General features: G+C 37.8%; 2 protein-coding genes across 2 annotated transcripts; both read left to right on the top strand.

Moving 5' to 3' along the window:
* The first annotated feature begins 13,727 nt into the window (after nucleotides 1–13,727).
* LOC143880588 (citrate-binding protein-like) lies at nucleotides 13,728–16,080 on the top strand. Its single transcript, XM_077383580.1, has 2 exons — nucleotides 13,728–13,997; nucleotides 15,651–16,080. Exons 1-2 carry the CDS (start codon nucleotides 13,728–13,730, stop codon nucleotides 16,038–16,040), a joined length of 660 nt encoding a protein of 219 aa, XP_077239695.1. The 3' UTR covers nucleotides 16,041–16,080.
* A 3,331-nt stretch (nucleotides 16,081–19,411) lies between these two features.
* On the top strand, nucleotides 19,412–22,751 carry LOC143880990 (citrate-binding protein-like). The gene is made up of 2 exons (XM_077383965.1): nucleotides 19,412–19,767; nucleotides 22,365–22,751. Exons 1-2 carry the CDS (start codon nucleotides 19,498–19,500, stop codon nucleotides 22,749–22,751), a joined length of 657 nt encoding a protein of 218 aa, XP_077240080.1. The 5' UTR covers nucleotides 19,412–19,497.
* Nucleotides 22,752–23,861: the final 1,110 nt, after the last annotated feature.

Here is a 23,861-nt window from a genome sequence, read left to right as displayed (position 1 = left end):
GTGACATGCCTAATGGATGTCTAAGTTCTGATGTGCAAACACATGCATGCTACACCTAAAGGTATAGGGTCTGTACAAGAAAGTAAGAAAACATAGCAAAACACACGACATAACAAATCCTAAGACTCTAATGATTAAGCCCGAGTCTTCGGATGGTCTGATATTTATCCAAAGAAGCCTACGTATCCCCGCCTCCACGAGAATCCAAAGAAGCCTACGTATCCCCGCCTCCAAACAAGCCTACTCTAATTCTAAGCTATGATGCCTAAGACACCTAGACCTCTATCCTAGACACGATCTAAAAAAAAAAAACGAACTAGTTCTTAAAGCTTCTTGAGCGATCATTTAGATTTCAGTGAATTGTGAATTTTAGGACACCCTATATGCCCTAACTATATGCAGATTAGCCCTAAGCTAATGCAGGTGGTTCCTACAACCTCTGTGTAACTAGGCTGTATTTCCTAAGGGAAACAAAGGGTGGACTAGCGTATCCTACTCTAGTCATCACTCGGCGATGTGGATCGCCGACTGACCGGACGGAAGTGCTCCTATAACTCTAGGATAGACCCCTAACTCTAAAACAAGCACACAACAAACAAACAATCAAACATCTTATCAAAAGAAACTCCTAACTCTAAAACTCTTTATCTAGGAGAAACTCTTAACTCTAGAGGAAGATCTTTTGAAAACAAGGTTTTAAAGGTTGCTTATTCAAAAAGATTTAAAATGCTATTTACAAAAAAAGTTTGGCTGGACTTGGGATATAAATCCCAAGCTGCACTACGTACCTCGTGGAAGAGGATCAAGCCAACGTAGTTCGAAATGAACTCTCCTACTACGCTCCTAAAGCTCAACACTTTAGACCTTTTTTAGGTTTTAAAGCCTTTCAAATGTTTTTTACGTTTTAAATTTCTGATGTTTTTGGAGATTTTAAAGCTTTTCCAATGATTTTTTTTTATATTTTTTAAAAAGTGTTTTAAATGTTTTCTGGATTTTTAACTGTTTTCACCCTTTTGGTCAAAGACCTAAGTGAACACACAAAACAACGCCCTGGGCCAAACCCTAGGGTCAATAGGGGAAACCCCTAAACCAAATAAACTAATGATAATGAAATGATCTAAGATCTCAAAAGGCAAAGCTCTAATGAGACTGCTAGTCTATAAAGAAGAAAAGCGACAACACTAAAGAGAAAACTCCTAACTAAAAATACTAAGGAGATGAACGAACAAGTCAAAGACTATCTGCTCTACCAAAAGGACAGATGAGTTAAAGACTCTCTAGGAAAATCACCAAAAAAATGAGTCAAAGACTCTCTAATAAAGCCACCAAAACAGAAGGTGAATGAGTCAAAGACTCTCTAATAAAGCCACCAAAATGTGGGGTTTCTATAAGTGAGGCAAGGAATGCCTCCTATGGGTAAATTCTTTACTAAACTAAAGTAAACTCCCAAAGAGGGCGGCTCTAAATGATAAGGCTTGTTTCCAAAGGAGAAAATCGCCTTGATGAGACAAAGCATGTCTCCTAATATAACTCCCTAATGAGACCACAATGGTCTCCTAAATGAAAGCTCTAGATGACTCTTTCATTGCCAAAAAAAAAAGATTAAAAAAATTTCTGAATGGCTGGGCAAGCCTGCTAAACAAAAGAGGGGAGTGTTACTAGGACTTAAGCAAGTCCCTCTAAAAAAAAAAAGGCTTGGGCTAACGCCTTCATCGTCAAAGCAATGAGGGAACCTAACGTTCTAAGATCATAATCACTCTGATATCATCCCCTGCCAATAATTCTGCAAATCAAATTTCATGCCTGAAAAGACTCAAATGCCCTGCGATAGAATCAAATACTCCAAACAACACCTAGAGAATTTGTAATCTCTTTTCACATATGCTGTCTACACATATAGTCTAATACTTATACTAGCTTGCCTTGATTTTTTGCATTCGTAAATATAGACAAAAATATATTTCAAAAGAAATTAGGCCCTTCACAAAGAATTATAAAAAAATCATCTAGTATAGAAGCATGAATTTAAACTCAGGGGATTCAAACACCACATCCTCTTAAGAAAGGATAATAGCCTAAAATAAGGCCACATAACAATCTCCATGCCCTTACTTCTCCTTTAAGAATCATTAGATCCAATTGTTTCAGATATTCCTAAAGATATCATGCTCAACACATGATAAAATTGCAGACATCTTATGAAGGTACTCAATTTCAATACAAACAGGTACTCACAAAAAAATGGCAAAATTGTAGACATTACTTTTATAATGATTTCATTAATTGATACAATCCCAAAGATCACGACAGTTTATAGTATAATCCTACTTATGGCACTTCCAAAAACCTATATTTTTACAGACACGTAGACATTTGCACACTCTCATAACATACACACACATATAGGCACATATATATGCACTCATAGCCACCCATACTCACTCATTCACAGATTTCATAGACGCATACACACCCACAACAAGCTCATTTTGCACATTTATCAATATATGGCATTGGTCCTGCCAACAACAAAAGAAAAAGGGCTACTATGTGACCTTACCAGACTTTGACAAAATAAAGGGCTGTTACGAACATTTTATGATTCAACATCCATGAGGGCTGCCAGTAATTCAAAGAACAAGATAGATTAAGTTAAGCTATAGTCAAGGCATGTAACAACAATAAAAAAATGGTTGTGCTGATATGATCTCCCTCAAGGACTGAAACAATAGGCTTTTTTTAATAGCAATGACAAGGACACTACCACGCTCTGATAATTGCACCATAGCATATTTCAGTTTTAGAGAATCATGGTGAAACTTGTAAAGTTGAAGCCATCATCATAACAAACCCAACTCAAGAAACATTCTAATACACCTGCTGCTACTAATGTATCACTGAAGCATTTTACAGTTTACCAAGTATTTCTCAACAAGATGCCACAATATCCCAATACTCATCAGCAATGATACCAACTTTGTCCCAAACAAACAAATTGCCAAAAGGTGTCAAAACCTCATAATATTAGAGCACAGCCCCTTGAATGGTAGAGGGGTCCAATCAAATTATTCCAACTGAACAGAGAATGGAAAAATTATACAATGTGAACCCAAGTTTACTCAACATCCATGATCCTTGGCCTAAAAAATTTTTATCCAATTATGCTTTGCATGGAGTTCACAAGGAAATGATGATTGACTTTCAAACAGAAAAGCTACACCAAGTTTGTAATATCCAATTTCAATGGCAAACTATTTCATTTATCATTCAACAATAATATTGTAACACCCAGCCCCAATGCTTGAACTCGTTTTAACTTCTTGAAATGGGTGTCATTACCAAAAATCAAGCTCAGGATTTATTTGCTTAGAAATGAGTGTCGTTACCAAATCGAGTATAAGAATAATTACTTGGAAGTGGGTGTCTTTTTCAATTTGAAGCATAATGTTTAGGCAAGAGACATTGAAAATGGTAAAGGGTGCTATTATCATCAATGGAGTAAAGTCCATTTAAACCTTCTTTTTAAAAGGCTGCTCATTTTGGAAAGCACCATAAGATTGACCGAAAATAACATCTCCACTAAAGTTAAAATTGGCTTTGAATAGAATATCTCTTTAGTAGGTAGGATTTTTTGGAAGCTCTATCATTTCAAGATTCAAGCTTCGTAGGTTTCCTCCTATAGTTTTTCAACTAGTAGAAAATAAGGTAGCTTCTATTTATTCAAAAGGAAAATGACAGTTCAATAATTCCTTGTTAGAAATATTGCTTGCATAACAAAAAAAAAAAAAGGCATGTGAGCCTCATCGTTTTGGACAGTTCCTATGGGGGACATTTTGGGTTATCGTATCTATAGAAAGGAGCTGCTTCATAGGCTTATGGGAGGTCCTTGCTTCCATAGTTAGATGGGATTCCATTCTTATTAGAGGAAGAAAAGAAAGGTATTTTGTTTGTGAGAAGAGGTATGGATTTGAAGGAGCAGCAAGTAGTCTATCTAAAGAAGAATACTTGGAGGTGAAGAGACAATTCAAGAATCTCCTCTCATACATCTAGTAGCCAACGAGGTCATTGATATATGTAAGTTCTATATTCCAAACTCTCTTACTGCCATTTTAATTTGACACCAATTAAGACTCCTATGAGAAATATCTATGTAGAATTTTCATCATCCAAGCAGCCCATTTGCAACTAAACTTTAGCCACCTGCTGTCCTTGTTTCAACACTCCCATGGTTTGAAAAACCCACCCATATAAGATACAAAACAAAGTGTGATGACCCTTCGTACACTCTTTCCTGATATGCTTAAAACATTGCAATCACAACACCCATCTGAAATTAACAACACAATTAGAGTGACGACTGCACATCATGCCCATAGGATGGTTCTAACCCTTCAGGGAAGAGGGCCCATAGTGCCAGGTCTTTTGGTTGCTACCTTGCAATTGTCTACACATTTTTGTTCTGACACAATCAAGCCAAATAGCCTTGTATCTCTTTGGTGAACCCTTGTAATGCTCGGATCACTAGTGTACTGTACCTTGAGTAACTCCTGGAGGGGGGGGGGGCTAGCATATGGCCAGCCCAACCTCTAAGACAGACCATATTAGAACCTATGATGTGTAGTTGTCTGGTAGGATTAGTAGCAATCTAAACAATGGTAGTTTGTTTCAATATTAAAATGGAATAGCAAGCACTTAAATTGCTCAACCTCAACCACATGAACATTACTGGTTGGTATTTGTCAACAACAGGAGCAACTACTAAAACAGAGACGAATTGAGTGTTGACTTTTGAGTTCCAAAATTAAGGGCATTCACTCTCTAAATTTAAAAAGGATGGTATTAAAACCCTCCTACAGCACTATCAAAATGTTGCCGTGACATCTTTCTCCACATCAAAGCGTCTACTTAAAACTTTATCAAATATAGTAAACTGAACTTCACAACCGCAACCTTGCAGGCGAAACCTGTACCTCTGGGCACTAACAGGTTGGTCATTTTCATAGGATCTTGATCTTGGGATTTGCGCGAGAGGTAGGTGATCCTACCCTATGTCAGTGTATTACGTATATTTGCATATATTTAGATTTGTTGCAAGTTTTTATTACAGTTCATTTTATGGAACTTGTTTTGAAAATGTTTCTCACTGATATCTTTTAGCATGTCATACTAAATGGTTGAATTGTCATTATCCATGAAATGTTTTTAGTCCGAACATGCCTCCTTATTTATACAAAAAGAGTTTTGTAACTAACATGGTTTTGGAAACTCAAATTCATGAAACACTATTGAAAAGCATTATATATATGATATGGTTTCAATGGTTTGGAACGGGGGAGCCCCCAATGGGTTGAAACGTCTTCAAAATTTATGGCACGGTATTGAAAACATTAAATTGTTTTTCTCTATATTTGTATACAGTCTTGGTATGGAATGGATTCCGCCAGTAAGGTTGATCTCTGGTGGGGATCTACTGCCCAACCTGCCAGTGGGTGAGTACACTGGACGTGATCACGTTGACCGGTCAAATTTTATCTGCTCGTAAGGTTGATCTCGGGCGGCCAGTAGGGAGTCCTCTGGCTATTGATAATATTAAATTGCGCGCTTTAGGACCTGTGAGTCCTGCGAACGAGTGTTCGCCTTGGGTATGCTACTTGCCAATAAGGTTGGAAATTGGCCACAGAGAAGACTGTTAAGTATTTGATTTCCAAGTGGAAAGATGCAAAATCAAGTGTTTGAAAATATATATTCTTGTCATTGATTTCCAAGTGGAAAACTGCATAACCGAGTGGTTGGAACTGTTTTTGTAAAAACATGTATCTTTCTTATATAGCTTATGTAGAATTGATCTTCTTAATTCTTATCAATTTCTGCATTGGCTAAATTTTATGGCATGTTACTTCTTTTCCGCACCAGCTTTGTTTTCGTTTTCCTATTAGCTGGCTTGGATTTGGAAAACCGGCTGGGCTGTTAGCTCATTATGTGATTTAACAATTTTCAGACACAGAGGAGCGGCAGTAGACTTGCTGAGATCAGGCACTTGGATTGGAGCTTAGGAAATTTCTTGCTTTCTTTCATTATTCGAGCTAGAGACTTTTATTACGTTATTAAGGTGATTGTCATCTAATAAGTATTGTTTGGATTTAGACTTATGGGCCTAATCTATATTTGTATTTCATTTGAACTCTAATTGAGACTAAAATTTCTGCATTTATTAGTTACTCTGAATGTTGAGAATAGTTGATTGTAAAGGAGCCTTGCATGCTTGTGGGGGCGACCCTATGGGCATGCGGCGGCTGTCACGTGCGCCTTACCTCGAATTCTGGGTTCGGGGCGTGACAAATATCTTAACATGCATGTATAGATATCCATTTATACTATTGTGAATAAAGCTTCCTTCCCAAACTTGGACAGAACTTGATCAACAACTTCCTTCTTTATATAACCGTCCAAATTCATTTCAAGACCCTAAAATTGTTTTAGGAATAACACAAAGTTTGAACATTTTCATCCAACTGGAATTGCTTAAAGGTTTGGCTTGGGGGAATAAAATAGAAGTGACAGAATTTTCACTTACCTTCCAAAAAAATGGAAACTCAAATTCATGGCTCAATTCCAGGAATTCCAACTATATATCTCATTTCATAGCATTTTTTTTTAACCGAAGCTCGACATAGCCTAAATGAAGCACATATCAAGAATACAATCAACATAACAGGTATAGCTCAAATGGCCCAACTATACACCTCAAAATTCAATAAAACTATAGCCTTAACTTCTCCACTCTTTCTTTCTTTTTTTATCTTCAGCCAAATATCATCCAGAAAAACCTCCCTACTTATTTAAAATTTAATACTCATTTGCATATAAAGCACTCTCTATTCAAAGCTTCCTTCATATACTAATAAGACAGCAAATAAGATATAATTAAACTCTGAAACAACCAACTGATTTTCGAGACAAGGAAACACTTTATAGAAAATTTATAAACTGATGGTAAATAATGAGGATATTTCAATGCTTTGATCTCTACACTGACCATATAAGTACAAAGAAACTCAGAATGGAGCCATAAAACTTCTGCCTTTTCTAGATTCCAATAAATATAAATATAAAACTGATATAACTGCTGCCCATATAATTCCAGAATAAAGCATCAGACCAAATACTCTTGAATCCATATAAAATTATCCAAAATATATGCTAAAAATACAAGCATGCAGTAACATCTAATTTGTCTTTCATCAGTAAAGACAAAATCATTTTCTTCATGTCAAATTTCAGGATAAACATACAATTAATGTAGAAATTAGAGAATAATAACCATATATGAAAATTTCACCTACTCATATCTCTTTTCTTCACAAAATCCATCGCATATAGCATGAAGAACTACTTATCCAAGCAAATTTAGAGAAATAAAATCTTCGTAATTAATCATCTAAGAACCATAATTAATCTAAAAACCATTTTCACACATAAATCATGTAAAGAATAAACAAATTACCTGAATCGAGAATATCCTTTACCAATGATATAAGTTGAAGCCAAAGATGCCAGAGATAGTGGATCGACAGCTGGATCTCATGAGATCATAGAGATCAATGAATTGATTGAAGAAAATGAATCGCACTGGCCTCTTTCCCTCTCTAATTTTCCACAGATCTCCCTTCCTATCTTGCTCTCTGATATGATGTCCTTCAATAAGCAGATCCGCGAATAATAGTCAAATTCCAAGCAGATCCTCTACAATGATCAATTTCAATGGACAATAAATCAGATCCAAGGTTGTCAAAGTTCGATCCACGATTTCCAAGGTAGATCTATGGCTCTGGCTAAGGAAATGGCAGATCAACATTCCAATAATTGGATCTAGGATTTCTAGTTCGAATTGGCCGGAGCTTTGATATCCTGGCCGGAGGAAAAGATAAGAAGAGACTAGGGTTTTGTTGACCTAAGATCTAAGATTTTCAACCACAAAAATTAAATCTCAAACCTCAAATTCAAAGCAATGATAAAGGATAGTGTAATGAAGATGGAGAAACAAGAACTCGATCAAAACCTAACCGGAATCCAGCACAGTTAATCAGAGAAGAAGATATTTGATATGGATTTAGGCGGAAAAAAAATGAAACAGAGGAATAGCGAAGATAAAGCAGAAGAAGGGACTACTAGAAGGACTTTAGACGGAGCACCCGGCGATCGGAGCTCAGATTCCGGCCGGTAGATCCGTCGGAGAAGGAGATTGGAAGCTGCCTGCAACATTCTCTCTCTCTCAGATCTCTCGAAACTTCTCTAACGAAGATGAAGAAAATCCTCTCCCCTTTTTCTCTTTCACCGGCATATATAAACCAAGAAATGGCCGCTGATATTGGCACTCCCCATTTTGATGAGCGCACACAGTTTGATGGGAGCGCGAATCAGCCGCAGCCCAGATGAGATAATTCACCCTCCTTTCATGCCTTTGATTCAATAGCTTGGAAAATACACCCCCTAGTGCAGATAATTTACCCCCTTTCCAGATTTGAACTACACTTCTATCACGGCATTGCTCACTACCCAAACTAGCTCAGATTTTGACCAAATTTTAAGGGGAACCTGGTGGGATCATAAGCTAACCTGGGGTGAAACTTGGGGCTCTAAAACATTAGTTTACCAGGACTAGCAACCAAATAGCGCTATTAGGGTACGGTCAAAATGGGGTGTCTACAATTGGGCAGTGATAAATCGACTCCCCAAAAGGATAAATCGACTCCCCATGTGTCTATCTCTCTCCTCTTTCTCTCTCTCTAACCTAGAGGAGAGAGAAAGACACATGGGGAGTAGATTTATCAATTTGGGGAGTCGATTTATCACTCCCCAAACCATTTTATCCAGCTGTCAAGAGCTATTACAATTCCCAAAAATTCTCAGCAACCAATTGGTGAAATGTAATACGTGGAGATTCGTCCAATTATCAAAAGATGGTCGTGTAGATAAAAAAAAATTCTAGAAGCCAATGCAACTTAATATTCATTATAATCTTATTCGAGAAAATTTCCATTTTGAGTTCTTGAAAAAGCATGAATTTTTTTCCCAACCTTTTATTTTGGGTACCTCCTGAAAATTTTATCCGGAAATGATATATTCGCCCCTTTTTCTTGCCAGGGCCACTCCCTTGTAATGTAAAAAGACTATTTGTGAATACACTGCTGTTTTTTTTTTTTTGGGGAAATGATTTCAGCACAACTATGTTTTGATACATGCGCTCATGTATCTTGTCTTTTAGCATTTACTTGTCACATAAGTGCTTCTTGGGAACCTTAAAAACCCTTTTACAGCTCTTTAAATACTAAAAGACAAGAAACATGAGTGTCTTGTATCAAAACATGGTTGTGTTGAAATCATTTCCCCTTTTTTTTTTTAGCCTTTTAATTGAAAATGACTCATCCGAAAATACTTTGTTACTTAGGCCATGTTTGGTAACTAAGAAAAAATATTCCATAGAATACTGGTAGGGCTGGTTGTGAGAGAAGAGCAGAGAGGGAGATACTTACTGGAAGGGATTGAGGAGAGCATGAAAAGCCCCCCTAAAAACAGGAAGAAAAAAAACGAATTTGAATAGTGTATTATTTTCAGTGGTTTTTATGAATTTCTCATGCTGTCACCATGCTCTCTCCAGTAGGCCCTCTCAAATAGGGCTGCACAACAAAACCGCTCAAACCGATAAACCGAACCGAACCAGACCATTCGGTTCGGTTCGGTTTTTATATCTACCGGTTCGGTCGTGGTTACGATTTTCACAAAACCAATCCAATCGGTTCTGTTCACGGTTCAAAAAATATTAATCCACAAAACCGAACCAAACCGCAATTGATATGAAAACCGAACCGAACCGGTTCAGATATCTCTTTTTAGTATTTTTTGCCACTCAACTTCAAACTTCAAACGGTTCGTCCATTATCCCCAAAATCAAATGGTCCAAAGTTGTCCATTATCCCCAAAATCAAAGGGTTCGTCCAATAGTAATCCATTATGTCTTTTTCTATTTATGACTGCCCATTGCTTATAGGTAAAATACAGATAAACCGTGAACTGAACCAAACCGAACCGGTCAAAACCGGTTCGGTTTGGTTTGCTTCAACTGCCAATCGGTTCGGTTACAGTTTGGAAAAAATCCAAACCGATGGGATCGGTTCGGTTTAAGAAATTCCCTTAAACCGAACCGGACCGAACCATGTGCAGCCCTACTCTCAAATCTTCCCCCCCCCCTCCCTCCTTCTCAGCTCTTCTTTCACAATTGAGCCCAAGAATATTCCATGGAATAATTTTCCTTGGTTGCCAAACATGCCCAACGTCATGGTTTTGGTCACGGGATTGATCCCTTTTGGAACCCACCCTGTAACAAAAATACAAAACACACCAACAACAAAATACAAAACACAGCAACGTGAGAAATTGATTGCTACAGGAGAAATGATGGAAGATCAGATGAATGGAAAGAGACAAACACATGAAAGAAGACCATGTTATGTAAGACATGCTTGGACTCTTGAACCATCTGAATAATATCATAATACCTGTTTTTTTATACTATAAAGACAAATGGTTGCATATTCACATTTCTTTTATGTTGATTCTACCTTCACCGGATGAACCCCAGCCAACTGATTCATCCCCCTTTTGTTTAAGGTTAAATTAAGACAAGCTAAACCATTAATTATTATTTTTAGTCCATTATACAGTTGATGTCAACTTCTAATCCAAACAGAAGGACGCTCTCATCAATACAGTTAACCAAACTCATAATCCTTAGCAGTTTTGTAGATATTGCAATTTTTTCTTGCTTTCTACTTGCAGTTTTCAGTTTTCATGGGTGTTTTTGAAAAGAGAGGACTGGCTAAAACAACTAACATATTTGAATTTCTTTTTATTAATCAAGCATGTGTAAACCAATAATACAACCTATCAAGACTAGAGCTCACCTAAAGAACTGGTAACGAAATTATATACACATGCAAAGTATTGAGAAAATTGCTATGATACCCAAGGAAGACTAACACCATTTCACTATAGCCAGAAGCAACCACTGGAAAGGGTTTGGCTCTGAAGGTTCATCTGAGGCATTGGGAATTGGTAATTCTGAAGATAAATGTTGATGCCGCGGCAACCCCATATTCATTCTCTATTTGTTTCGCTAATTCTATCACCCTTGACTTCACCTATAACAAAAAATCAAGATCACCAATAAGACTTTTTTTTTTTTTTTGTGAACCAATGCAAAGCTTTATAAAGAAACGAGAAGAATACAACGAAATGAACTGAGTAATTTTCCGTCTAATTCTTCTGAGAATAGCTAGATATTCAATATTAAGCTGTTTGGAGATGAATGCACTGGATCAATCTTAGGAGCTTTCAGATAGAGGTTTTAAGTTTCTTGGCAACGAGTGAACTAAACTTGGGATCTTTGGACCAGAAATCATGGTGAGATCTGATCATAGCAGTCCACCACTGTTTGTTAGCGTAGATGATTTTGAATCTAGAGATCTCGATGCCATGGAACTTGGAATCAAGTCTGAATCCCCACGCAGTAACATAACAGAGACGCAAAAACAAAGATTTTGCCAGGACTAATTGCAAAAGAGATCGAGAAACTATAAGCTGGGAGACAATGTATTCTAAACCAGTTCTCAAGGCCCAAATGGATCCAGCAATGAGACGTGAGAAGAGATGTACTTCAGATTTCTCATTTCTGTTGCACAAATAGCACCTAGAGGCCAGCTAAAACTGCCCCGAGTTGAGCCTCAAGTCAGTCGGGGTGTGATTGAGCAAAGCACTACAATAAAGAAAAGAGACCCTTGGGGGAAATGAATTTATTCCAAAGTCCAAACAAAGTTATGCCGCCAGAAATTGGAAGGGAATCTCACTGAATTCCAAGAGAGCTGGAAGAAGAGATTACCATCCGGAGACAGGGGCGGAGTAAGGACTTTACACTTGGGTGGGTGGGGGTGGGATGGCTGGACTAATTTACACTTTGCCTGCATTGGTCATTGAGGGTCCGCTTACTAACTTTTTGTAATAATTTCTGCAACACATATTACCGGCATTCATGAACGACGGTAAATGTAATACCAGCGTACATTCTGCCTTTTAGCGGCGTTCGTGAACGTCTCGGTTGACCATCTCTCTTGTTTCGGTCATCTTGGAGTCACTTCATGGTATGGATTCCTCATCCTTTTATCGTGGATTTTCCAAAACTGATAACATTGGGTTAGGGATTCAATCACTGACAAAGTTTCGCTACTTCCCTCTGACCCAGGTTTTCCATCCCAATCATACAAACCCTCCTTCATGGCAGCATGTTGTGCTTGAGGTGGTAACCTGGCTCCGATACCAATCTGATGGAAGATTGACCCAAGGTCTAAAGAAACCAAAGGATACGAAAAGAGAAACCAAAATTCCTAGGCTAATCTCCACAAATCCTTCTTAAATGAAATATCAAAAGTTCCTAAAATAGGGTTAACATCCAGACATTTATTCGAGTTGCGAAAAAATACAGGAGACTAAAATACTCCTGAAACTTAATGATGTAAAATAATCAGCTGGGGACTCCACAATCGGTTGTCATAATCTTAAACAAACAGGCCCTTAAGCTGCAAGACTTGGTGTTATTTAATCATTTTTACTTCAAAATTCTTTGATAATTTGTTTGTAATAGGGCTATGATTATTCTTCCGGAGTGTGGCAATTCGAAGGGCACAGGTACGTGCCCAAAGGGACGTCTGGAGTGTGTATCATGCAACTCTTTGGTGCAAGTGACCAAGCCACAACACTTGCCATGGTGGTATATAATGGTACACTTTCATATTACCTGAGCTCAGTCTTGGTTCCTCATATCTACGATCAATGGTTCCGCTTAAACGTCATCCATGATGTTGGTGCCGGAAAAGTTAGGGTTTTCATTAATGGTGTTCTAAAATTAGAGGCGAATGATCACGGGGGACCTCTCATTACTTCAAATGTGGTGTTTATTCACAAAGGATGCCTTCCCACTACATGGAATCCCGTTGGAAGGGAATCAAAGTCCTTAAAAAAATGTGATAGAGATGAGGGGAACAAATCAAAACATGCATATGAAAGTTTGTTCTGTGTTATACTTGGCTTCTTGTGGTTAATGAAATAAATGGTGTTGTTTTGTAGTAAAGGAGATATTTGTAAAATTCGTTTCATTCTTTTCTCTCTGTCAGCCATTACAAACTTATATAATTAATCTCCATCAAGCTCACATCAACAGCCTAGTATATAGATCCTCCAGTTCTCCATAGCTATAAGCTTTTAGGGTATGTGAAACAACCAATTGCTCCGAAAGCTTACCCAAAAATTTAGGGACTTCCACTGCCACCGTTTCTTGTATTTGATTACATTTTTTTCACATATGAGACAAACTGACATAGTTTTTTTTTTTTTTTTGAAAGACAAACTGAGAGGTGAAAGTCTTAATTTTAAAGACGTGAACAAAAAATTATAGTTCTTTGCCTTGGTGGACCAAATTGCACCAATAATTGACTACGTTACCAAAATAAAATCTGACCATTCTCTCTGTCAGTTAAGAAATGAGGAACATGAACTTCTTGACAAGGAGAATTCACTAATTGAACCCCTCTCTTCCACTTTTATCCTTCACTTTTCCTCCCCTTATACCATATCCATTTTCATCTATCTTCTCTTCTCTTCTTGAAGAGCAAGGAGAGATGGGTTCTTCTCTCTTAGCTGTTTCAATCTTCACTATATTCCTTTGCATCTACCACAAAGCCATTGGTTCGGCCCCGTCTGATCCGGCGGAAGGTTTTGTTTCCCTTCCACTCAACAGTTCTAACTTTCACATCCATAAACCTTGGAACTTGCCCGAAAACCAACGGTATAGATTCACTGATGGAATCCACTGGTTTTGGGTCTTCTCTACTGACGAGCCACTCTCTCGCAACAGCAACACCAACCCTCGCAGCGAGATTCGTATTCGTGTACATTTTCTCAGACTCTTCTAAGTTTCTTCATTAATTGCAACTGACTTATGGTAAAGTATACTTGAAAACTCGCTTGTTGGTATTACATTTTGTAGCTATCAACATAGTTACAAAAGTTTCTGAATAATTACAAAATTCGGGATTTCTAATGCCCTTTTTGAACTTTAAATGATCCTGAATAATTAAGATTTCTCTCTTTTTTTGTATGAAATGTGATTTTTCAAAACAGGAATTTTCCAAATAAGTTGTTGATTTCTCATATATTACTTGTAGATTTCATGAGAAATTCAAAATTATGGAATAAACATTCAAGTGAAAAGGGAGCTCACATCCTGATCTACCCAACATATACACTTAAGTATTCTCCTATTTGCTTTAATTTGTTGTCTCTTAATTACAGAAATAACTGTGTACATATATAACGATCCATCAAAACAATTATTCAAAATGGAAAAATTAAATGGGTGATATCATTGCATGTTTACTGCTGCATATTAGGTATTGTCATAGATAGGGCTGCAATAGGGTCGGGTTTTTCAAAACCCTAGCCCAACCCTGGAACCCATTATCTCGGCCCTGACCCGCCCTGACCCTGAGTCAGAGCCGAAAAACCTCAACCCATTGCCCGCCCTACAGGTCTCAGTGCTGGCCCTGGCCCACTCTGATGGGCCCTGATTGGGCTGGGCCGAGCCGGGCCGGCCCTAATTGACCCTAGTGCAAGTACCTGTTAAGAGTGCCAAAAATAAAGCAACCACTTATCATATAGAACAAAATGATCAATAAACAGAGAAAGGGAACAAAATAAGACAATATGAATTCAACAACATGACGGGCAACAGAGACAATTAATAATAATAATCTAAAGAAACATCAATCCAAGATAATAGAAAACATAAAACATAATGTCGGGCCGGGTCAGGGTACCCGAGGCATTAACCCAGAACCCGACCCGACCTGAGTCAGGGTCTAAAAAAATGAACCCTGACCCGCCCTCAGGGTTGGAAAATCCAGCCCTGACCCTGTTCGGGCTTAGGGCTGGTCAGGGCGGACAGGGCCAAACTTGCACCCCTAGTCATAGATATCCACCACAATGTTGGTTGGTTAATAAAGGAAGAACATGGATACCAGCCGATTTTCAAAAAAATAAAATAAAATAAAATTAATGTTTACTACGATTTTAATTACTGTACATAAAAGGATAAAAAAATAATTATAACAAATCAATTGTGAATTCCAAATGACCTTGAATAATTAGGATTTGTTCTATTTTTTGGATAAAATGTGAACTTTCTTAATTTAAAACCAGGAATATTAAACAACTATATAAGTTGCCGATTTCTTATATATTATTTGTAAATCTCACGAGAAATTCAAATTTATTGAATAAACACTCGAGTGAAAAGGGAACTCACATGCTAATCCAGCACACATACACTTAGATAAATAAGCGCCCGAGCGCGCACACACACAAATGCACATGTTGTCAAATAAAAAACACACCCATATTTTTTCAAAAATTTCAAGACCACTTTCTAATCATTTTTAAAAATCTGTTAACTTGCCAATTTATCCGCGAATCTGGGCTACAACTTCTAATTCCTTGCAATATTTGAATCCCTCCATCATTAATTCTACTAACTGGTCTCCCAGGGCTATGACTATTCTTCAGGCGTATGGCAATTCCAAGGATATGGTTATGTTCCGAATGGGACTTCAGGCGTGTGTATCATGCAACTCTTTGGTGCAAAGAATGCCAACACAACACTGATGATGCGAGTATATGATGGTAAACTCATGTACTACAGGAGGGAGGTCCTGGTTCCTTATATCTATGATGAATGGTTCCGCTTAAATGTTATCCATGATGTTGGGGCCGGAAATGTTTCGGTTTTTATCAATGGAGTCTTAAAACTAGAGGTGAATGATCGTGGGGGGGCATTTCACTACTTCAAGTGTGGTGTTTATGCACAAGATAACGATTCCTACTACATGGAGTCTCGTTGGAAGGGAATCAAGGTACTTAAAAAATGTGATTTATAAATGGGATGCACCCATGAGTGTGACTTTTTTAAGTATTGTGGGGTGGTTACAAATGTGTATGATCTTGCCCTATAAGTGTAATATATGGTGTTTTTTTTCAATGGTAAGAAGGATTTATATTGTTATCTTTCTAAGGGCCCATCTTTTAATTGAGGCCATGTTGGCAACCATGAAAAGTTATTCCACGGAATAATCGAGGGCCCAACTATGTGAGAGGGTGTGAGAAGGAAGGAGGTGGAAAATGCTAGTCTATATGCATGAGCAATTCTAATTTTAATTTAATCACTAAATTAATTATAATCTCTTTCCCTATTAGCTAGTCTTATGCACTTTTTTATTGATTATAAAATCTTAAATTTTAAAACCATACTCTTAACTTTCCATTCTATAGAATATAGATAATTGTGGGATTGTGGTTTTGTTTTGATAGAGAGAAGTAATTAAACAAATGCTAACGAAGGAAAATGCCAAGGGGAGCAGTTATAAGCCAAAATCAATCTTGCCCGGTACCCCAACGAAGCGACAATTACGTCCTTTATTTACTCAAAACATCCAAAATTTTTTAGGAAGCAAACAAGGCTTGAAACTGTATATACGTTGGGATAATGTCTGGCCATGTCTTTTTAAAATGACCAATCAACTACACGCGAATGCGTGGGGCCCATCCGTGTGACATCTGGTCAACAGTTTGGCCCTATGTTTATAATGGGCCCACATTCAAGGGCGACCCATGCAAAAGTAACATTGACGAGATTGTTGTAATTATTTGATATGGGCCCAACAAGGGCGATGATTGACACTTTTTTACGTCAAATCACGTTATAAAGGGAGCGCATGCGTAATGCAGGGGAGTGAAAATATCATCTCCTGCGCAACAAATAACAATTTTTTTTTTTATTCCATCATCCGTTTGTAATCCGTTGTCACAAAATGGTTAGGATCCTCTAATGACAAATGATTTTCTGGAAATGATATCGCACTAAGTACAGTCTATAAATATAACTTGTGGATGTTACTATAAACAAGTCTTAGACAAGGTCGCCAAAATGATCGAAGGAGAGCTTAATTATAATAATTTTCATGATCACCATATTCAAAAGGATATAAAATCTTAACAAAAATGATTAATGGCCCATTTCACAACGCTTATCATTTTCTCTCTTTTAGAGCGGACGAAACTGCGGAAATGGGAGAATGAGAATCTCCATAAGCTACTCCACATCCCTTAAAAAAACCATATTTTTTACCGCTTTAAATGTGGAATAGGGAGAAATGGATGTCTTTGGTAGTTTTTCCGAATGCCATCTACCCAATTATTTTGTTTTTGTATTATTAGCACCTAAAATATAAGATTGAACTAGCGATTTTTTCTCCCATTGTTTATCTTTGGGAAACAACCAATTACTACAAAAGCTTAAGCTGATATATAGACTTGTATTATTTAATCATTTATACTTCAATACTTCCTCTCATGTGTGGCTCCTCTTTTTTTGGGTTTGCCGTACATGTGAATCTTTTACTATCAACGAGTTGGTGGGTTTTGAACCCAGACATGCCGTGAGGCAGTGCTCTGATACCATGTGAAACAACCAATTACTCCAAAAGCTTACTATTTGTTTTAGATTATGACAACCGCTTGTGGACTCCCAACTGATTATTGGACCGATATTGTACTAAATTTGAGTCCAGTAATCGGTTGGGGACTCCCCAATCGGTTGTCATATTCTAAAACAAACAGACACTTAAGCTGCAAGTGTTGGTGTTATTTAATCATTTTTACTTTCATATTCTTTGATAATTTGTTTGGTATAGTGCTATGATTATTCTTCGGGAGTGTGGCAATTCGAAGGGCACGGGTACGTGCCCAAAGGGACGTCTGGCGTGTGTATAATGCAACTCTTTGGCCGGTGCAAGTGGCCAATGTTGTAACCTAAAATGGTTTAATGGCTCATGTCCATTATTTCCTTTGTAATTTAAAATGGATTGTTGTAACTTAAAATGGTTTAATGGTTCATGTCCATTATTTCCTGAAAGTTACAAATTCTCCTTGCATTTCATGACAGTTATAAATTCTTTATTTATTTCCTGAACGTTACAAATTCTCCATTTAATTTTTTGGTGAAAAGACATGTCCATTCATTTTCTATAAATAGCAAACGAATTTTTCATCCAAGACACAATTTTCTTCTGCAGAAAGAGTTGTTCTCTGAAAGAAAACTATCTTTTGATATCAAATCAAATTTTCCAAGTGTTTTCTCTGAGTGTGTTGATCTAAGTAAATTTCGATCGCACCCAAGTTTGATAGTGCTAATCAAGCCTGGTTGGAAGTGTTGTATCTTGGGAAGCATTGTTCATTATCTTTGCACCATAGGCAGGAACAAATTGCTTTAAGGAGATTCGGTAAACCGTACCTCACTTCATTATTTGATTATCTCACTAACAATTCTTCTATACATTCCAATTCTATTAATGGTTTACAACAAATAGTGTGATTACAACAGCCAAGCCACAACACTTGCCATGGCGGTATATAATGGTACACTTTCGTATTACCTGAGCTCGGTCTTGGTTCCTCATATCTACGATCAATGGTTTCACTTAAACGTTATCCATGATGTTGGTGCCCAAAAAGTTATGGTTTTCATTAATGGGGTTCAAAAATTAGAGGCAAATGTTCATGGAGGGACCTTTCATTACTTCAAATGTGGTGTTTATTCACGAAGGACACTTCCCACTACATGGAATCTCGTTGGAAGGGAATCAAAGTCCTTAAAAACTGTGATTGAGATGAAGCGGAAAACAAATCAAAACATGCATATGAAACTTTGTACTATGTTGTATATACTTGGCTTCTTGTGGTTTAACTTGTTAATGGAATAAATGGTGTTGTTTTGCAAAAAGGGAGGTGAAATTCGTATCATTCTTTTTTCTCTGTCCGCCATTACAAACTTATATAATTAATCTCCATCAAGCTCACATCCACATTCTTTTCTCTCTGTCAGCTATATATATATATATATATATATATATATATATATATATATATATATATATAAAAGATCCTCCAGTTCTCCGTAGCTATTAGCTTTTAGGGTTTCTGAAACAACCAATTGCGCCGAAAGCTTACCCAAAAATTTAGACACTGCCACTGCCACCGTTTCTTGTTTTTTATTACATTTTTTTTCACATATAAGACAAACTGACATAGTTTTCACCTGAAAGTCTTAATCTTAAAGAGTGGAACAAAAAATTATAGTTCTTTGCCTTGGTGGACCAAATTGTACCAAAATAAAATGTGATCATTCTCTTTCAGTTTGTAAATGAAGAACATGAACTTCTTGACAAGGAGAATTCACTAATTTGAACCCCTCTCTTCCACTTTTATCCTTCACTTTTCCTCCCCTTATACGGTATCCATTTTCATCTATCTTCTCCTTTCTTCTTGAAGAACAAGGAGATGGGTTCTTCTTTCTTAGCTCTTTCAATCTTCACTATTTTCCTTTGCATCTACCACAAAGCCATTGGTTGGGCCCCGTCCGATCCGACGGATGGTTTTGTCTCCCTTCCACTCAACAGTTCTAACTTTCACATCCATAAACCTTGGAACTTGCCCGAAAACCAACGGTATAGATTCATTGATGGAATCCACTGGTTTTGGGTCTTCTCTACGGACAAGCCGCTCTCTCGTAACAGCAGCACCAAGCCTCGCAGCGAAATTCGTATACGTGTACATATTCTTAGACTCTCCTAAGTTTTTTCATTAATTGAAACTGACTTATGGTAAAGTATACTTAAAAACTTGCTTGTTGTTATTAAACTTCGTAGCTATGAACATAGTTACAAAATTTTCTGAATAATTACAAAATTCGGGATTTCTAATGCCCCTTTTGAACTTTAAATGATCCTGAATAATTAAGATTTCTCTCTTTTTTTGGATGAAATGTGATTTTTCTTAATTAAAAAACAGGAATTTTCCAAATAATTAAGTTGTTGATTTCTCATATATTACTTGTAGATTTCATGAGAAATTCAAAATTATGGAATAAACATTCAAGTGAAAGGGAGCTCACATCCTAATCTACCCAACACATACACTTAACTATTCTCCTATGTGCTTTAATTTGTTGTCTTTTAATTAGAGAAATAATTGTGTGCATATATCAATCCACTAAAACAATTATTCAAAATGGAAAAATTAAATAGGTGATATCATTGCGTGTTTACTGCTACATATTAGGTATTGTCATAGATATTCACCACAATGTTGGTTGGTTAAAATAGGAAGAACATGGATACCAGCCGATTTTCAAAAGAAAAAAACATAATGTTTACTACCATTTTAATTACTGTACATAAAAGGATAAAAAAATAATTATAAAAAATCAATTGTGAATTCCAAATAACGCTGAATAATTAGTGTAGGGAATTTAACCGGGTAGAACTCGCCCCTAAAAGCTAGCTGTTAGAGGGAGGGTGCCCATTTGCCATCACTTTTCTGATGTGGGACTATTTGTTTTTGCGTGGAACCCTAACAATCTCCCCCTCCACGCAGAAGCAATGTGGACAATCTCGCCCCTCCACGCGGCAGGAACGTGGGAACTACGAGATCTTCCCCGAGGGATTTTTCCGTCCTCGGAGGCATACCGAGGTTACCAAGATCTTCCTCGAGGGATATTTCCATCCTCAGGGGCTAAACCGGGGTTACCACGTGCCCGGCTCTGATACCAGTTGTAGGGAATTTAACCGGGTAGAACTCGCCCCTAAAAGCTAGCTTTTGAGGGCAAGTTCTACCCGGGTCCCAACAAATAGCATCAGAGCTGGCGTGGTAATTCCCGGGAAGATCTCGGTAACCCCGTTATGCCTCCGAGAACGGAAAAATCCCTCGGGGAAGATCTCGTAGTTCCCACGTTCCTGCCGCGTGGAGGGGCGAGATTGTCCACATTGCTTCTGCGTGGAGGGGGAGATTGTTAGGGTTCCACGCAAAAACAAATAGTCCCACATCAGAAAAGTGATGGGAAATGGGCACCCTCCCTCTAACAGCTAGCTTTTAGGGGCGAGTTCTACGCGGTTAAATTCCCTACACTAATTATTCAGGGTCATTTGGAATTCACAATTGATTTGTTATAATTATTTTTTTATCCTTTTATGTACAGTAATTAAAATGGTAGTAAACATTATGTTTTTTTCTTTTGAAAATCGGCTGGTAGAACTCGCCCCTAAAAGCTAGCTGTTAGAGGGAGGGTGCCCATTTCCCTTATAACCCAGCCCCATCCCCATCACTTTTCTAATGTGGGACTATTTGCCTTTGCGTGGAACCCTAATAATCTCCCCCTCCACGCAGAAGCAATGTGGACAATCTCACCCCTCCATGTGGCAGGAGTGTGGGAACTACGAGATCTTCCCCGAGGGATTTTTCCATCCTCGGAGGCATACCGGGGTTACCGAGATCTTCCCCGAGGGATATTTCCATCCTCAGGGGCTAAACCGGAGTTACCACGTGCCCGGCTCTGATACCACTTGTAGGGAATTTAACCGGGTAGAACTCGCCCCTAAAAGCTAGCTTTTGAGGGCGAATTCTACCCGGGTCCCAACAAATGGTATCAGAGCTGAGACGTGGTTACTCCCGGGAAGATCTCGGTAACCCCGTTATGCCTCCGAGGACGGAAAAATATTCCATGGGGAAGATCTCGTAGTTTCCACGTTCCTGTTGCGTGGAGGAGCGAGATTGTCGACGGTGCTTCCACATGGAGGGGAGATTATTGGAGGGTTCCACGTGAAAGCAAAATAGTCACACATCCGAAAAGTGTAACGATGTGGATGGGCTTATAAGGGAATGGGTTCCCTCCCCTTAATACCTAACTTTTGAGGGCGAGTTCTACTCGGGTCCCAACAATTAGGATTTGTCCTATTTCTTGGATAAAATGTGAATTTTCTTAATTTAAAACCAGGAGTTAAAAAACTAGATAAGATTTCTTATTTATTATTTGTAAATCTCACGAGATTAATTTAAAACCAGGAATTTGAAAACTTTATAAGTTGCCGATTTCTTATATATCAGTTGTAAATACTCACGAGAAATTCAAATTTATTGAATAAACACTCAAGTGAAAAGGGAACTCACATCCTAATCCAGAAAACACATACACTTAGAGAAATAAGTACACACACAAACGCACATGTTGTTAAATAAATTTCAAGACGACTTTCTAATCATTTTAAAAAATCTTTTAACTTGCCCAATAATCCGAGAATCTGGGTTACAACTTCTAACTACTTGCAAAATTTGAATCCCTCTATCATTCATTCTACTAATTGGTCTCCCAGGGCTATGACTATTCTTCGGGCGTTTGGCAATTCGAAGGATATGGTTATGTTCCGAATGGGACATCAGGCGTGTGTATCATGCAACTCTTTCGTGCAAAGAACGCCAACACAACACTGATGATACGAGTATATGATGGTAAACTCATGTACTACAGAAGGGAGATTCTGGTTCCTTATATCTATGATGAATGGTTCCGCTTAAATGTTATCCATGATGTTGGGGCCGGAAAAGTTTCAATTTTTATCAATGGAATCTTAAAACTAGAGTTCAATGATAGTGGGGGGACATTTCACTACTTCAAGTGTGGTGTTTATGCACAAGGTGACGATTCCTACTACATGGAGTCTCGTTGGAAGGGAATCAAGGTACTTAAAAAATGTGATTAATTTATAAATGGGATGCACCCATGAATGTGACTTTTTAAATTTAAGTATTGTGGAGTGGTTACAACTGTGTAAGGTTTTGTCCTGTAAGTATAATAATTTTAATGAGCTAGTCTATATGCATGAGCAATTCTAATTTTAATTTAATCACTAAATTCCAATCTCTTTCCCTACACTTAAGCACTTTTTTGGTGATTATAAAATCTTAAATTTTAAAACCAAACTCTTAACTTTCCATTCTATAGAATATAAATAATTGGGGGATTGTCGTTTTATTTTGATAGAGAGAAGTAAAGAAATGGACATGAAGGAAATGCCAAGGGGAGCAGTTATAATTAAGCCAAAATCAATCTTGCCTGTGACCCCAACTTAGCGACAATTATGACCTTTACTTACTCAAACATCCAAAACTTTTAGGAAGCAAACAAGGTTTGAAACTGTATATACGTTGGCTTAATGTCTGGCCATGTCAATTTAAAATGACCAATCAACTACACGAGAATGTGTGGGCCCCATCCGCGTGACATCTGTTCAACAGTTTGGCCCTCTGTTTATAGTGGGCCCACATTCAACACCACGGCCACGGCCATGACCACGACCCAAATTTATTCCCGGTGTAGTAACATGGAAGAACGATCGAGCTTTCATCTCCAACCTTAATTCATGGCTGAAAAGGAGGCCGTGAAGATCTTCACAAGGACAAGTTATTGGCGTGAGTAGTCATCATGCTAGTGAGGAGAAGGTTTAATACTCTTGACCAAGGCTAACCCATTACTTGAACTTAGCATTAGTCCAAACCATTATTACTTGGACTTGTGCCATGTAAAGATAGTTATGGATAGATTGTCCTTGCATATGGTCTATAGTTCAGTAGAATCTGCATGACTAGAGCGCGAGATGGAGATGCCAACATCTTCTCCAAGGTTTCCCATATGGCCTTGGAGGAGGACAACCCAACAATTTGTGTGTGTGTGTGTGTGTGTGTGTGTGTGTGAGAGAGAGAGAGAGAGAGAGAGAGAGAGTTGGGTTCCACGCAAAAGAAAAGATCCCAAATGGATGTGGATGAGCTTATAAGGACTTGGAGATCCTCCCCTTGACGGAGAAGCTAGACCT

The sequence above is a fragment of the Tasmannia lanceolata genome, unplaced genomic scaffold, assembly GCF_043159265.1.
Source record: "Tasmannia lanceolata isolate RefF3 unplaced genomic scaffold, GAP_Taslan_0.1 ptg000007l, whole genome shotgun sequence".
NCBI classification, from domain to species: Eukaryota; Viridiplantae; Streptophyta; class Magnoliopsida; order Canellales; family Winteraceae; genus Tasmannia; species Tasmannia lanceolata.
Note: the sequence above shows the minus strand (reverse complement) of the source record. Positions and strands in the feature narration are given on the sequence as shown.